Source organism: Hyla sarda, chromosome 6 (genome assembly GCF_029499605.1).
Source record: "Hyla sarda isolate aHylSar1 chromosome 6, aHylSar1.hap1, whole genome shotgun sequence".
Taxonomy (NCBI): domain Eukaryota; kingdom Metazoa; phylum Chordata; class Amphibia; order Anura; family Hylidae; genus Hyla; species Hyla sarda.
Window position 1 is genome coordinate 286267506 of NC_079194.1, and position 16568 is coordinate 286284073.

The window sequence follows — 16568 nt, forward strand, 5'->3', positions numbered from 1 at the left end:
CATCCTCTTAATACTCCTAACCTGTTAAAATAGTAATAAAGTTGCTTTAAAGGGGTACTCCAAATTAAATCAACTGGTGCTAGAAAGTTAAACAGATTTGTAAATTACTTCTATTAAAATATCTTAATCCTTCCAGTATTTATCAGCTGCTGTATGCACCACAGGAAGTTATTTTCTTTTTGAATTTCCTTTCTGCCTGACCACAGTGCTCTCTGCTGACACCTCTGTCCATTTTAGGAACTGTCCAAAGTAGGAGCAAATCCCCATAGAAAACCTCTTCTGCTCCGGACAGTTCCTTAAATGGACAGAGGTGTCAACAGGGAGCACTGTGGTCAGACAGAAAGGAAATTCAAAAAGAAAAGAACTTCCTTTGGATCATATAGCAGCTGATAAGTACTAAAAGGATTAATATTTTTAATAGAAGTAATTTACAAATCTGTTTACCTTTCTGGCACCAATTGATTAAAAAAATGTTTTCCAATGGAGTACTCCTTTAAGACCAAGGCTCAGTTCACAAACATCAAAATCAGACATTTTTTGAGTTTGAAACAGCTACCAAAAACACAGTTTTTTTTGCTTATGGACCATTTATGGTTGGAAATGAAGCTCCGAAATGTGTGAACATAGCCTAAATGTCTTGATGCCTATTGTAAATATGCAATGTGCAATGCAATGCCATATTAAAGGAGATGTCCATCAAAAATTAACTTATCCCCTATCCATAAAAATGTACTTATCCCCTATCCATAAGGGATAAGTAGCTCATCTCTGGGGGGTCAAACAGCTGGAACCCTCCCGCGATCTCCTGAACGGGCCATGGTGCTTAGTAAGAAGCGTGTGCTGCATTTCTATGGGAGTGCCGAAAAGACTCGAGAACAGCTCTCGGACATCACTGGCGCTCCCATAGAAATGAATGGAGCGCGTGCCGTCTACCGGTTGATGACACACGCTCCTCACTGAGACAGCCGGGTCCCATCCTGGAGATGATCAACTACTTATCCCCTATCCTGTGGATAGGGATAGGTTAAACTTCGCTGTAGTTCTCCTTTAAAGGGGTACTCCGGTGAAAACCTATTTTCTTTTAAATCAACTGGTGGCAGAAAGTTAAACATATTTCTAAATTACTTCTATTGAAAAATCTTAATCCTTCCTGTACATATTAGCTGCTGAATACTACAGAGGAAATTCTTTTCTTTTTGGAATGCTCTCTGATGACATCACGAGCACAGTTCTCTCTGCTGACGTTATTATAATAATAATAACGCTTTATTTATTGTTGTCCGTAGTGGGATTTGAACCCAAGGCCCCAGCACTGCAAGACAGCAGTGCTAACCACTGAGCCACCATGCTGCCCTTAGCATACATCTGCTATGCACGGTTGCTAAAATGGACAGAGATGTCAGCAGAGAGCACTGTGCTCGTGATGTCATCAGTGTTCCAAAATGAAAGGAATTTCCTCTGTAGCATTCAGCAGCTAATAAGTACTGGAAGGATTAAGATTTTTTAATAGAAGTAATTTGCAAATATGCTTAACTTTCTGGCACCAGTTGATTTAAAAGAAAAAAGGTTTTCACCGGAGTACCCCTTTGAACACAGTAATCATGGAAAGGAGCAGCGGTGCTTGATCATCTCAGCTTCTTCTCTATTACCCTCCAGGCTGGTACAGATTAACAGAAATCAATCCCTCATGGCAGTATGGTGTTTCCTGAGTCTGAATTAGGTTCTGTTCACACTTGTGTCATGATTCCATTAGTTAAAAAATGTTCCTGATGATAAAAAAAACCAACAATTCAGATTTGTGGACAAAAAGGATCGGTCATACTGTAACAATGGAAACCATGACGCCAGTGAGAACAGAACCTAAGTGAACTCTTCTATGCAAAAATAAGAAAGTTTATTGGAAAAAAAAGATTTCAGAAAGGGGTCAAGGGATTTTTTTTTTTAATTAAGAGACACTTACCATTCCGTAAAGTGTCCCATCATTTGCCATGCAGAGATATAGAGAGGTGTGATATCCTTTAAAGGCCACCAGTCCTATTGCGACTGCCCTGATTTCGAGTAAACCTGTTTTTAGAAACAGAAAATGTCACTGTATACAACATGTATATTTACCTGGAAGTCATAGTATTGTGATGGCGGGGTGTGTGGTGCAGGGCAGATGTTGTTACCCTAGGGGCAGATGGCATTAAGTCCTTGTATTCATGACACCAGGGCGTGGTTTAGCCTATAACCACCTGAAGGTATACCGCGAGATCCTGGGATAGGCACGGGGGCAATAAAGTTACAGACAGCGGTAGCTTTACTGAGGGTAGACAGGTGGTAAAATCTATACAGTTCAGCCAGGGCCCAAGGAGGTGACCAGTGATGCATTAGGTAGGCAGTATAGTTCCCCACACATTAGGTAGGCAGCATGTTCCCCCACATTAGTAGGCAGCATGTTCCCCCACATTAGGTTGGCAGTATAGCTCTCCCCACATTAGGTAGGCAGTATAGTTCCCCCCACATTAGGTAGGCAGTATAGTTAACCCCACATTAGGTAGGCAGCATGTTCCCCCACATTAGTAGGCAGCATGTTCCCCCACATTAGGTTGGCAGTATAGTTCCCCCCACATTAGGTAGGCAGTATAGTTCCCCCCACATTAGGTAGGCAGCATGTTCCCCCACATTAGTTGGCTGCATGTTCCCCCACATTGGTTGGCAGTATAGTTCCCCCCACATTAGGTTGGCAGCACCCACCCACCCCCCTCCCTCCCTCCCCACAGACATACAGCCTCCAGCCATATACAGTGTATGGCTTGAGGCTGTATGTCTGTGTGCTGCCCCCACTGTTATCCGGTCACCACTCCTATGGCCTATGGACCATAGCAGTAGGTGCCAGGACCGGTCGAGCGGTGACCGGAACGCTGAAGAGAACGTGCCGCCGGTCACTTACCAGGCCCCGGCCGGAGAGCGTCCTCCTGCGATGATCCTGCCGTCCTCCTGGTCCTCCCGCGTCTCTATGGTTGTACGCACGGGACGTTACTGACGTCCTGTGCGTACAACCATAGAGGCGGAGGACCAGGAGGACCGAAGGAGGATCGCTAGAGGGCAGATGTTGGTGAAGGCTGGCGGCCGGCGGCGGCTACGCGGGCCACATGACGAGGTCTGGCGGGCCTTGTGTTTGACACCATTGCTTTACATGGTAAAACATATTTACAGTGGGGAAACAAGTGCAGGGGCCTTGGGGACACTGAAAGAGGCTGCCTGACAGGACAGCAGGAGCACGGGGTAATACCTCCCGTACTGGGCTACCACAGTATCACAAATGGTTGAGACGCACAAGTGGAATAACAATACAAACAGGAGCCCCACGGTCTACCATGTGCCATTTATAACACTGGTGTATTTCATGTGCAAGAGGGACCATGTCAGGAACTGGACCCTACAAAACTCACCCTACATAGGATCCAAAAACACACTGGTAGGTTCATTGTCCACTTTGAAGATGCCCAAGTACATGTGTCAAAGATTGGGGTTAAAGGGGTATTACAGGGGGGAAAAAAATCTTTATGTATCAACTGGCTCCAGAAAGTTAAACAGATTTGTAAATTACTTCTATTAAAAAATCTTATTCCTTCCAGTAGTTATCAGCTGCTGAAGTTGAGTTGTTCTTTTCTTTCTGACAACAGTGTTCTCTGCTGACACCTCTGTCTGTCTCTGGAACTGTCTGAAGCATTAGAGGTTTGCTATGGGGATTTGCTCCTACTCTGGACAGTTCCTGAGACAAGCAGAGGTGTCAGCAGAGAGTACTTGTTGTCAGAAAGAAAAGAACAACTCAACTTCAGCAGCTGATAATAACTACTGGAAGGATTAAGATTTTTTAATACAAGTCATTTACAAATCTGTTTAACTTTCTGGAGCCAGTTGACATATATATATACATATATAGTTTTTATTCCTGGAATACCCCCTTTAATAGACTACACTATGGAATATGTTGGTGTTTTATAAGCGGAAGGACTTATCCCACTATTAAATGTCGGATAATGCTCCTGACTAGAGATGAGCAAACTTACAGTAAATTCGATTCGTCACGAACTTCTCGGCTCGGCAGTTGATAACTTATCCTGCATAAATTAGTTCAGCTTTCCGATGCTCCGGTGGGCTGGAAAAGGTGGATACAGTCCTAGGAGACTCTTTCCTAGGAATGTATCCACCTTTTCCAGCCCACTGGAGCACCTGAAGGCAGATAGTCCACTGGGACCTGCTGGGAGTTGTAGTTTTGCAACAGCTGGAGGCACCCCAGTTGGGAAACACTGACCTATACTATATACTACTATATAGTCCAACATGCTGGGAGTTGTAGTTTTGCAACAGCTGGAGGCACCCCCAGTTGGGAAACACTGACCTATACTATATACTACTATATAGTCCAACATGCTGGGAGTTGTAGTTTTGCAACAGCTGGAGGCACCCCCAGTTGGGAAACACTGACCTATACTATATACTACTATATAGTCCAACATGCTGGGAGTTGTAGTTTTGCAACAGCTGGAGGCACCCCCAGTTGGGAAACACTGACCTATACTATATACTACTATATAGTCCAACATGCTCGGAGTTGTAGTTTTGCAACAGCTGGAGGCACCCCCAGTTGGGAAACACTGACCTATACTATATACTACTATATAGTCCAACATGCTGAGAGTTGTAGTTTTGCAACAGCTGGAGGCACCCCCAGTTGGGAAACACTGACCTATACTATATACTACTATATAGTCCAACATGCTGGGAGTTGCAGTTTTCGTTTGGGGCAGCTGCTGAGCAACAGGCTGTATCAGGGCATGCTGGGAGTTGTAGTTAGTAACTAACTGCAACTCCCGAATGTAATAAAAATTAAAAAAAAGAATCACATAACAAAAATTGGTACTGGTAAAAACTGCAGATCGGGGCGCAAAAAATGAACCCACGTACAGCCCTATAAAAAGTTAAAGGGGTCCGAATAAGACACAATTTCCCCCGCATATGTGTATCCTGTGACGTTACGCATGTATAATTAATTATGCAAATTAGCATGGCCGGTATTTTTTTTGTTTTTTTTTGTTGCAAGAAAGGTGGCAACCCTAGCTGGGACCCCCCCCTGACAATGCCCTTCCTGCATCCCCCCCCCGCCCCACACATCCACACCTACACCCATCGGGGGGGGGAGTTACAATACCATTTACCCATCTGTCCCCGTGTTTTGACTATTCCGCAGTATATACCGTATTTTTCGCCCTATAGGACGCTCCGGCATATAAGACGCACCCAATTTTAAATGAGGAAAATCTAGAATACAATGTAAAGTATAGGTCACAGTGATCTTCAACCAGCGGACCTCCAGATGTTGCAAAACTACAACTCCCAGCATGCCCGGACAGCCGTTGGCTGTCCGGGCATTCTGGGAGTTGTAGTTTTGCAACATCTGGAGGTCCGCAGGTTGAAGACCACTGGTATAGGAGGTAATACTCACGTGTCCCTGCCGATCCAGACCCATCACCGCTCGTCATCGCTGCCCTGGATGTCGCCCTCCATCGCTGTCGCCGCGTCCCCGGGGTGTCCCCGTCGCTCCGGAACGTCTCTGCTGCCCGGTATACTCGCTCTCCGTCGCCGCCAACACGCCGCTACGCACGCCACTCCTATTGGATGACGGGGCGGCGTGCGCGACGATGTGATGATGACGAAGGAGAGCGCCGGGCATGCAGGGGATCCCGGCACGGAGCAGACACCGAGGAGGCAGGTAAGGTCCCTCCCGGTGCAGCCTTCTTAGTGTCACTTTCGCTTCAGACGCGGCGGTCAGCTTTGATCGCCGCGTCTGAAGGGTTAATACAGGGCATCACCGCCATCGGTGATGTCCTGTATTAGCCGGGGGTCCCGGCCGTTAATGGCCTCAGGGACCGCCGCGATAGGTGTGTGTATTCACCGTATAAGACGCACCAACTTTCCCCCCCCCCCCCCAGTTTTGGGGAAGAAAAAGTGCGTCTTATACGGCAAAAAATACGGTAAATAGTGAGGCGTTGCTTTAAAGTATATAGTACAGGGAGGGCTACACATAAAAAAAAAGTACTAGTAGTAGTGCGACGGTTAGCGTCCGTACAAATAGTACGTATATAGAAATGGTAAAATCGAGCTAAAAGTCGCTTTCGAGACCAGGGCACCAGGCGTTTCTTGCGTAGCCCCGGCCTAATGCATATGAGTGTCGTCCGTAGAGTCAGTACTCACTGTGGGAACTTTGATGCCTCTCTCCATCCACTCTGCCGTCATCGTGTATCCTCAGATAGTAACTCTCCTGTCCATGCTTCCGCGCCGTATACAGTCTTCTTATCCGTATAGTCTCCCCCCAACCGCTGTGCACGTGTGGCCCTGCGTCGAAAAGCGGCAAGGATTGAGCGACCAGGACCAGCCATAGCTCCACCACAACGACACATCCGACTATCTCGGGCAGCTTCTTCCACATCTTCTCCGGGGCTGGAAATTGCAATTTGAGAGCTCAAAGACACCGCACAGAGTGACACTAAAGTTACTAGACACAGACTAAGACAAGTAATGCTTTTTGCCGAATTGCCTCAGGGCTGTAGTAAATACAAAGCCATTCCCCTGCCTTTTATAGATCCTTTATCAGCTGTTTACATAAGTAAGCAATAGAGATTCATAGTAGTCACACTGACAGCCCAGATTATTGGTCAGTCATTACATTACATCACTCTTAGGAAATCCTCTCCATTTTCCGTATAACATTGACCCGGAGTGTCACGGAGTTGCTAGTATATGTTCTATGTTACATCTTTTGTATAGGCTTTTTATATTGCTTTATTAAGAACGGACACATTGGTGAAGTCAAGTTGCATAAAGTTTTGACCTTCACGGTGTCATGTGCTGTAATAAACCCTACAAGATGGACCCTATTAATTGTCCTCATGAATGACACCCCCCCCCCCCCCCTAAGGGAAGACATCTCCACCTCTGTATTTGCTGACAACAAAGAGGTTTAAGAGCCTGCCAAGCGGTTGACTCAAGAAGCATATGGTCGCCATAATAGATTAGTGCTAGGCCTCATTTCCTTTACGGAAAGATGGCAGCGTCAGCGTCCTGCTGCATTATATGTCCTACAGGCACAGATCTGAAGGTACCTCATCATCACCTTCTTGGTGAGCAGAAATTCCATACCGACGTGTTTCGCACCACACAAGTTAGTTCATCACGGGGATCTGCTATACCTAACATTTCACACCTATTGTAGAAGTGATCTTGGGAAGGTAGCTGCATGACCCCCCCCCCCCCCCCCCCCACTCAGGTCATGACTGAACTTATCCCCACGGTGCTCTACACACCATGTTTTACTTTAAAGGGGTACTCCGGTGGAAAACAATTTTTTTATTTATATTTTTTTTTATCAACTGGTGCCAGAAAGTTAAACAGATTTGTAAATTACTTCTATTTAAAAAAATCTTAATCCTTCCAGTACTTATTAGCTGCTGATTACTACGTAGGAAATTCTTTCCTTTTTGGAACACAGTGCTCTCTGCTGACATCATGACCACAGTGCTCTCTGCTGACATCTCTGTCCATTTTAAGAACTGTCCAGAGTAGGAGAAAATCCCCATAGCAAACATATGCTGCTCTGGACAGTTCCTAAAATGGACAGAGGTGTCAGCAGAGAGCACTGTGGTCACTGTGTTCAAAAAAGAAAATTATTTCCACTGTAATGTTCAGCTGCTAATAAGTACTGGAAGGATTAAGGATTTACAAATCTGTTTAACTTTCTGGCACCAGTTGATTTAAAAAAAAAAAAAAAAAAAAGTTTTCCATCGGAGTACCCCTTTAAAGCGGATATGTGCATCTACCCAATGTATTCCAATGTACAGTGGCATATATCAGGGTTTTGTTGCAATGCAAAACAAAAGGTATAGGATACGGTATACAATTTATTTTACAATTCAGTAAATGGGCTACTATCTGCTAGATCGGCGCTCAAATGGTACATGGTTTTGCCAGTCTAAAGTGACTTTTAGGCATCTCTGTAGCCAAATAGGTTTAAAAAAAATATAATAATACTTACCTACCCAGCTGCTGTTGCGACTCCTTCCGCCCTTCTTTCTGCTTCCAAAGCGAGAGGTTGGAGCAGGACCTGCCCACTCAGCCAATTGCAGGCTGAGATGGGACACCACTGCAGCTGGTGATTGGCTAAACGTGCAGGTCCTTCTCCATTCTCTCATCTCAGAAGCAGTCAGAAGAGAGGTGCAGTGTTGGGACTGGAAGGAGTCGCAACAGGATCAGGGTAAGTATCATTGTTATTTTTCAACAGCCCTCGGCTATATATTGTTACGCCGAGCGCTCCGGGTCCCTGCTCCTCCCCGGAGCGCTCGCGGCGCTCACCTCCATGCAGCACCCCGGTCAGACCCGCTGACCGGGAGCGCTGCATTAGTGTCACCGGCGGGGAAGCGACCCGCGTAGCGGGACGCGCCCGCCCGCGGCTCGCATCCCAATCTCCTTACCTGCCCCGTCCTCCGTCTGCTCAATCATGTCGTGCGCGGCCCCGCTCCCTAGGGCGCACGCTCGCCGGCTCTCTGAGATTTAAAGGGCCAGTGCGCCATTGATTGGCGCCTGGCCCAATCAGTACCTGCACCTGTGTCCTCCTTATAAAACCCCACTTCCCCTTCCTGGTATCGCCAGATCTTGTTGCCTAGTGCCAGTGAAAGCGTTTTGTGTATGTTCCAAGCCAGTGTTCCAGACCCTCTGCTGTTGCCCCTGACTACGATCCTTGCTGCCTGCCCTGACCTTCTGCTACGTCTGACCTTGCTCTTGCCTTGTCCCTTGTACCGCGCCTGTCTCAGCTGTAAGCTGGGGTTGAGTCGCTATCGGGTGGAACGACCTGGGGGTTACCTGCCGCTGCAAGTCCATCCCGCTTTGTGGCGGGCTCTGGTGAAAACCAGTAACCCCTTAGACTCAGTTCCCCTGGTACGTCCCTCGTCATCACCCCACTGACACAGAGGATCCACCACCAGTGTCCTCGCTGCATACCAGTCCGGATCCTGACATATATCAATTATTCTAGAGCATCCATAGACATCAGATCTTTCTACACCAAGGATCATTCAACAATCTGACTAGCCAAAGGAGAAAGACTTGTTTTCTGTTCCAAGTACTCTGAGTCCAAGGGATGAAAAAGCAGTTGCACCTAAATCTTCTGTGGCATGAGGGAGTTAAGTATAATTCGCCCATACTGGCAGTGTAGAGTGTTTAAAGGGGTACTTTGGTGGAAGACAATTATTTTTTTTTTTTAATTAACTGGTGCCAGAAAGTGAAACAGATTTGTAAATGACTTCTATATAAAAATGTAAATACTTCCAGTAGTTATCAGCTGCTGTATACTACAGAGGAAGTTATTTTCTTTTTTTTAAATTTCTTTTCTGTATGACCACAGTGCTCTCTGCTGACACCTCTGTCCGTGTCAGGAACTGTCCAGAGCAGGAGAGGTTTTGCTATGAAGATTTGCAGTTCCTGACATGGACAGAGGTGTCAGCAGAGAGCACTGTGGTCAGACAGAAAAGAAATTTAAAAAGAAGAGAACTTCCTGAACATACAGCAGCTGATAAGTACTGGAAGGGTTAAGATTTTTAAATAGAAGTAATTTACAAATCTGTATAACTTTTCGCCACCAGTTGATTTAAAAAATAAAAATTGTTACCCCTTTAATCCTCACAGATGCCCCTTTTTGAAGGTGTTAGTCTAGGCCAAATGGGGCGACTCCAGCTGTTGCAAAACTACAACTCCCAGCATGCCCGGACAGCCAACGGCTGTCCGGGCATGCTGGGAGTTGTAGTTTTGCAACAGCTGGAGGCACACTGGTTGGGAAACAGACTTTTCCTATAGTCATTTTTGCACCAATAAGTTTGAAGATGTTGTGGTTGCCCGCCTTTTATAGAACTGTTCTGGTTGTACCCCCCCCCCTACCCCCCACCCCCTCCCCCATAAGTCTCTATTTGTTTAATACAGGACACTGTTTGCATGTTGCATGAGCGGTGGGAAAACTTCACTCAGTAAATGTATAAACCCAGCCGTGGCGGCTCATGAACACAGGTGAACTTTCACCGGGACACAGGTATGAACAGCAGCGAAATCTAAGCCACGTGTGCAAATAGGGTTGTGCCCCTTTAAGGCCGCATTCCGAACCCATGTCCCTCCAGCTGTCACAAAACTACAGCTCCTGTTTTTTCGGCTTTCTGGGCATGATGGGGGCTGTAGTTTTTGCATCAAGTTAAAGAGTGGCATTTAGAAATTGCCCTTCGAAAGTAAAAAAAAAAAAATTAAAGGGGTATTCCAGGAAAAAACTTTTTATTTATTTATTTATTTATTTATTTTTATATCAACTGGCTCCAGAAAGTTAAACAGATTTGTAAATTACTTCTATTAAAAAAAATCTTAATCCTTTCAATAATTATCAGCTGCTGAAGTTGAGTTGTTGTTTTCTGTCTGGCAACAGTGCTCTCTGCTGACATCTCTGCTTGTCTCGGGAACTGCACAGAGTAGAAGAGGTTTGCTATGGGGATTTGCTTCTAAACTGGGCGGTTCCCGAGACGCGTGTCATCAGAGAGCACTTAGATAGAAAAGAACAACTCAACTTCAGAAGCTCATAAGTACTGAAAGAATGAAGATTTTTTTATAGAAGTAATTTACAAATCTGTTTAACTTTCTGGAGCCAGTTCATATATATAAAAAAGTTTTTCCCGGATAACCCCTTTAAGCCAATTTTTTATTTTTATTTTTTATTTTTTTTTTATACATCTTCCCCTAAATTATGGTTCGAAATTAACTATTCAAGTACAGGTGTGTGGTCATATAGGACAGTGTATACAACATACATGGTGACCGATGCAGACGTCTTGAACAAGGGGAATAGACAATAGAGGCGCACCCCCATTTTTTTTTATATTGAGTGTCAGACACATCATTGTCCACCCAAAACTTAGAGCCCGTTCACATGATGGAATTTCCAGCGTTCTGAACATATTCATTCTTTGGGCGGAATTCCGCATAGACTGCATTGCCGTCAATGGTGAGGGCTTATGTCTGCATGGTCCTAGTGCTGGTGGATTTGGGGGGCACCCGCTGCTGGGGGAACCTTGGGCAGATTCTGTTGTGTGAATGAGCTCTAAGGCTATGTTTACACATGGCGAAATTTTTGCAGAATGTCCGCCCAGAAAATTCCGCAAACAGCGGGCAATGGCGGAACATGCCGGCACTAGGACCACTGGATAATGCAGCGTCTCCACAGTCGACAATGCATTTCCGAGTGGATTCCGCTGAAAAATTTGACCTGTCAATTCTTTCTGCGCAGGCCGGAATCGTGATTTCCACGGCAGATGTTTCCGTGGCGGAAATTTCTCCAGTGTGCATGCTGCAGTAGAATCCCATTGAAGGCAATGGCTGCAACAGAATTTCAGGCTGAATTTTTGGGATAATTCAGCTGTGTGAACATAGACTAAGGATAGGGTCACATGTGCCGTATTTTGCTGCTTATTTGATGCTGCGTATTTTCCAACGCATTTAGGTTAAAGGGGTATTCCAGGAAAAAACTTTTTTATATATATCAACTATATAAAGTTAAACAGATTTGTAAATTACTATTAAAAAATCTTAATCCTTTCAGTACTTATGAGCTTCTGAAGTTAAGGTTGTTCTTTTCTGTCTAAATCCTCTCTGATGACGCGTGTCTTGGGAAACACCCAGTTTGGAATAGGTTTGCTATGGGGATTTGCTTCTAAACTGGGCGTTTCCCGAGACAGGTGTCATCAGAGAGGATTTAGACAGAAAAGAACAACCTTAACTTCAGAAGCTCATAAGTACTGAAAGGATTAAGATTGTTTAATAGAAGTAATTTACAAATCTGTTTAACTTTCTAGAGCCAGTTGATATATAAAAAAAAGTTTTATCCTGGATAACCCCTTTAATGGGTAGAAAACTACGCAGCTGACTTTGCTACCCATCGTCTTCAATGGGTAGGAAAATACGAAAATACGCATTCATGTAATGGAATATTGCTGCATTGCTGTCAATGGTGATGTCGCAGGGCCATTGGGGGGGGGGGGGGGGGGGGGGGGCATGGATGGGATAGAATCTCTGCCCAGGATATCTCCGTGTGGAAATTCTGTAGTGTGAATGGGGGAGATTTATCAGAACCTGTGCAAAGGAAAAGTTCCCCAGTTGCCCGTAGCAACCAATCATATCACTTCTTTCATTTTGCAGAGGCCTTGCTAAAAATAAAAGAAGCGATCTGATTGTTTTGATAAATCTCCCACAATGTGCCCTCAGAGGGTACTTTGGTGGGCCCCATTTTTCCTGTCATAAAATATCAGTTAAAGAGGTACTCCAGCGCTTAGACATCTTATCCCCTATCCAAAGTATAGAGGATAAGATGCCTGATCGTGGGGGTCCAGCCGCTGGAGACCCCCGTGATCTTGCACGCCACACCCTGCGGCGTGCAAGATCACGGGGGTCCCCAGCGGCGGGACCCCCGCGATCAGGCATCTTATCCCCTATCCTTTGGCTAAGGGATAAGATGTCTAAGCGCCGGAGTACCCCTTTAAAGCAAGATCCTACAGGTCAAGGTAAATGGCGACTACATGGGCAAAGTACAGAGAAAGGTGTCCGCCACCCAGAGGCGTAATGTGACCTTAAAGGGGTATTCCGGGCAAAAAGATCTTATCCCCTATCAAAGGATAGGGGACAAGATGTCTGATTGCGGGGGGCCCGCTGCTGGGACTCCCCGCGATCTCCTTGCAGCACCCGAATTCTATGCGGGGCTGCGTCTCCAGTTTTGGAAACCTACGGGATTCCGGGACTGGGGACGTGACGTCACGCCTCCTCCATCCCATAGACTTCTATGGGATTCCGCTGAGATTCGATGGGGGTTCTGGATGTCCTCTTATTAGCCTAGCAATATGCCATCACTTACCTTATAAGGGGTTATCCAGGATTAGAAAAACAGAGTTGATTTCTTCTAAAAACAGCACCACTTCTGTCCTCAGGTTGTGTGTGGTATTGCAGCTCCGTTCCATTAAAGTGAACAGAGCCAGGTTGTAATACTGCACAAGACCTGAGGACAGGTGTGGTGCTGTTTTTTGAAGAAATTTGCTCTTTTTCCTATTCCATTAAGGGTACATTCACACGAGCTGACCAACAGCATATTTTACGCTGCAGATCCGCCGCTGAAGGACCCCTGCATGGTGGCTTTACATGCGCAGTATACTCGCACATCGCGGCAGCTCTCAGCCTAGCTCATGGAACAGGGGGAGCGGCCGCGATGTGTGCAAGTATACCGCGCATGCGCGGCAACTTGCACATAGCAATGTGTCTGCTCGTAGAGGCGTATTGCCGCTCCAAGCAGGCACATGTAAAGCCACCATGTAGGGGTCCTTCAGCGGCGCATCTGCAGCATAAAATACGCTGTGGGTCCGCTCGTGTGAATGTACCCTTAAGGGGTACTTTTTTTTTTAAATCAACTGGTGCCAGAAAGTTAAACAGATTTGTAAATTACTTCTATTAAAAAATCTATACCCTTACAATACTTTTTAGCAGCTGTATGCTACAGAGGAAATTCTTTTCTTTTTTAATTTCTTTTTTGTCTTGTCCACAGTGCTCTCTGCTGACACCTCTATCCATTTCAGGAACTGTCAGTTCCTGATATGGGCATCAGGTGTCAGCAGAGAGCACCTGTGGACAAGACAGAAAAGAAATTCAAAAAGAAAATAATTTCCTCTGTAGCATACAGCTGCTAAAAAGTACTGGAAGGGTAAAGATTTTTTAATAGAAGTAATTTACAAATCTGTTTAACTTTCTGGCACCAGTTGATTTAAAAAAATTTTTTTCCACCGGAGTACCCCTTTAAGGCTTGGTTCACACAGGGTGGTCGGCAAGATCTCTGAGGTAAAAAAAAAATACAGGCAAAGCAAGCAAATTTTGTGTGTCTCGTCAGTATTGCTCACAGTTTTTTTTTTTGTGTTTTTTGCGTTTTTCGGCTGCACGGCTCTCTATACCGCCCCCACCCCCCCCCCCCCCCCCACCGCAGGCTCAACGTGTGAACCCAACCTTACTGGTCTAGTTTATTTAGTATATAACACTATACAGTATGGGGGAGATTTATCAAAACCTGTGTAAAAGAAAAGTTGACCAGTTGCCCATAGCAACCAATCAGATCACTTCTTTCATTTTTCAGAGGCCTTGTTAAAAATGAAAGAAACCATCTGTTGGGTTGCTATGGGCAACTGGTAAACTTTTCCTCTGGACAGGTTTTAATAAATCGCCCCGCATATCATCCAAATGTCCAAATTTGGGGTTGATGTTACTATATTATCCAGAATTTTATTTAAAAAAAAAGAACATTTCTGGTGGAGGTAACATGGGACGTACAGTGGAAAGAAAAATCATAAGCGGCGAATCGTAGTTGGTTTTACGTAGCTGTGACCACTAGATGGCGCTGCACCACTATGCATTCTACGTCTATTTAGAAGTGTGCGGAGAACATCATTCTGATTGATTTTTCCTAAATAAAATTGACGGCATTTTTTCATGTTTAATATAGGTTTATTTCACCTAAAAAGGAATAGGATAGAATATATACATATATATATATATATATATATATATATATATATATATATATATATTTTTTTTTGGAATTCTCGAATTTTGGAAATCAACGTATCAGTCTTTAGATCACTGTACTACAACCTGTGGCTCTCAGGCCGATGGAAAACTACAACTCCCATCATGCCCAGGGCATGATGGGACTTGTAGTTTTCCATCGGCCTGAGAGCCACAGGTTGTAATACACGGCTTTAGTTAGCTTACTTTGCACTAATATTCTAAGCTAAAACTTTGGCGTAATTTGTGACGTTTAGGCCACGCCCATTGTTGCCAAGTCCTGGCCATTTCCTTCTCAGTCACACCGCCCTTTTCGATGGAGACATAAAAAGACATGTTTTTTTTGCCTAAAAATACTGATCAAATACTATATGTGAACCCAGCCAAACAGTGTCAGTCATAGGCTATCCCGTATACAGTGTCAGTCACAGGCTAACCTATATACAGTGTCAATCATAGGCCACCCCATATACAGTGTTAGTCATAGGCTATCCCGTATACAGTGTCAGTCATATGCCAACCCGTATACAGTGTTTGTCATAGGCCACCCCATATACAGTGTTAGTCATAGGCTATCCCATATACAGTGTCAATCATAGGCCACCCCATATACAGTGTTAGTCATAGGCTATCCCATATACAGTGTTAGCCATAGGCCACCCCATATACAGTGTTAGTCATAGGCTATCCCATATACAGTGTTAGTCATAGGCCACCCCATATACAGTGTTAGTCATAGGCTATCCCATATACAGTGTCAGTCATAGGCCACCCCATATACAGTGTAAGTCATAGGCCACCCCATATACAATGTCAGTCATAGGCCACCCGATATGAACTGTCAGTCATAGGCCACCCCATATACAGTGTCAGTTATAGGCCACCCCATATACAGTGTAAGTCATAGGCCACCCCATATACAGTGTTAGTCATAGGCCACTCCATATACAGTGCAAGTCACAGGCCCACTCCATATACAGTGTCTGTCATAAGCCATCCAATACACAGTCTCAGTCATAGGCTATCCCGTATATAGTGTCAGTCACAGGCCACCACTTATACAGTGTTTTTCATAGGCCACCCCATATACAGTGTCAGTCATAGGCTATCCCGTATACAGTGTCAGTTATAGACTATCCCTTATACATTGTCTGTCATAGGCCGCCCCATATACAGTGTAAGTCATAGGCCACCCCATATACAGTGTTAGTCATAGTCATAGGCCACTCCATATACAGTGCAAGTCACAGGCCCATTCCATATACAGTGTAAGTCATAGGCCACCCCATATACAGTGTCAGTCATAGTCATAGGCTATCCTATATGAACAGTGTCAGTCATAGGCCACCCCATATACAGTGTTAGTCATGGGCCACTCCATATACAGTGTTAGTCATAGGCCACTCCATATACAGTGTTAGTCATTGGCCACCTGTATACAGTGTCACTCATAAGCCATCCCATACACAGTGTCAGTCATAGGCCACCACTTATAAAGTGTCAATCATAGGCCACCCAATATACAGTGTCAGTTACAGGCCCACTCCATATACAGTGTCAGTCATAGGCCACCCCATATACAGTGCCAGTCACAGGCCCACTCCATATACAGTGTCAGTCATAGGTCAACCTTTTTACAGTGTCATTCATAAGCCACCCCACATATACTGTCAGTAAAGCCACTGGACCTTTTAAATACATTTCCACCCATTTAGTTCACCATGCTCCTGCTTCTTCCTTCCTGACAGCATTACCCACCGGTAGACTTTATAAATCCTGTGACATGTATTACGTGATGACCTTTCAAATGACTTGGTGACCATGTAACACATGAATAAATCCACCACATTTCTTACTCGCTAACTGCTCCAGCTAAAAGAAGGGGTCCCCTCTCTGACATTTATTTG

At 45.0% G+C, this 16568-nt stretch overlaps 2 protein-coding genes across 3 annotated transcripts in view; one reads left to right on the plus strand and one right to left on the minus strand.

The window, feature by feature from the left end:
• Positions 1-16568, plus strand: part of CCND1 (cyclin D1) — a 177362-nt gene that overhangs the window by 157126 nt on the left and 3668 nt on the right. The gene's annotated exons all lie outside the window — the stretch shown is intronic.
• Positions 1-16568, minus strand: part of FGF19 (fibroblast growth factor 19) — a 69994-nt gene that overhangs the window by 3927 nt on the left and 49499 nt on the right. For both annotated transcript variants that reach the window (XM_056527579.1, XM_056527580.1), the window contains exons 3-4: positions 6241-6486; positions 1961-2064 (exon numbers count right to left, since the gene is read on the minus strand). In XM_056527579.1, the coding sequence (XP_056383554.1) occupies positions 1961-2064; positions 6241-6475 (339 nt within the window). In that variant the 5' untranslated portion in view covers positions 6476-6486. The remainder of the gene's footprint in view (positions 1-1960; positions 2065-6240; positions 6487-16568) is intronic.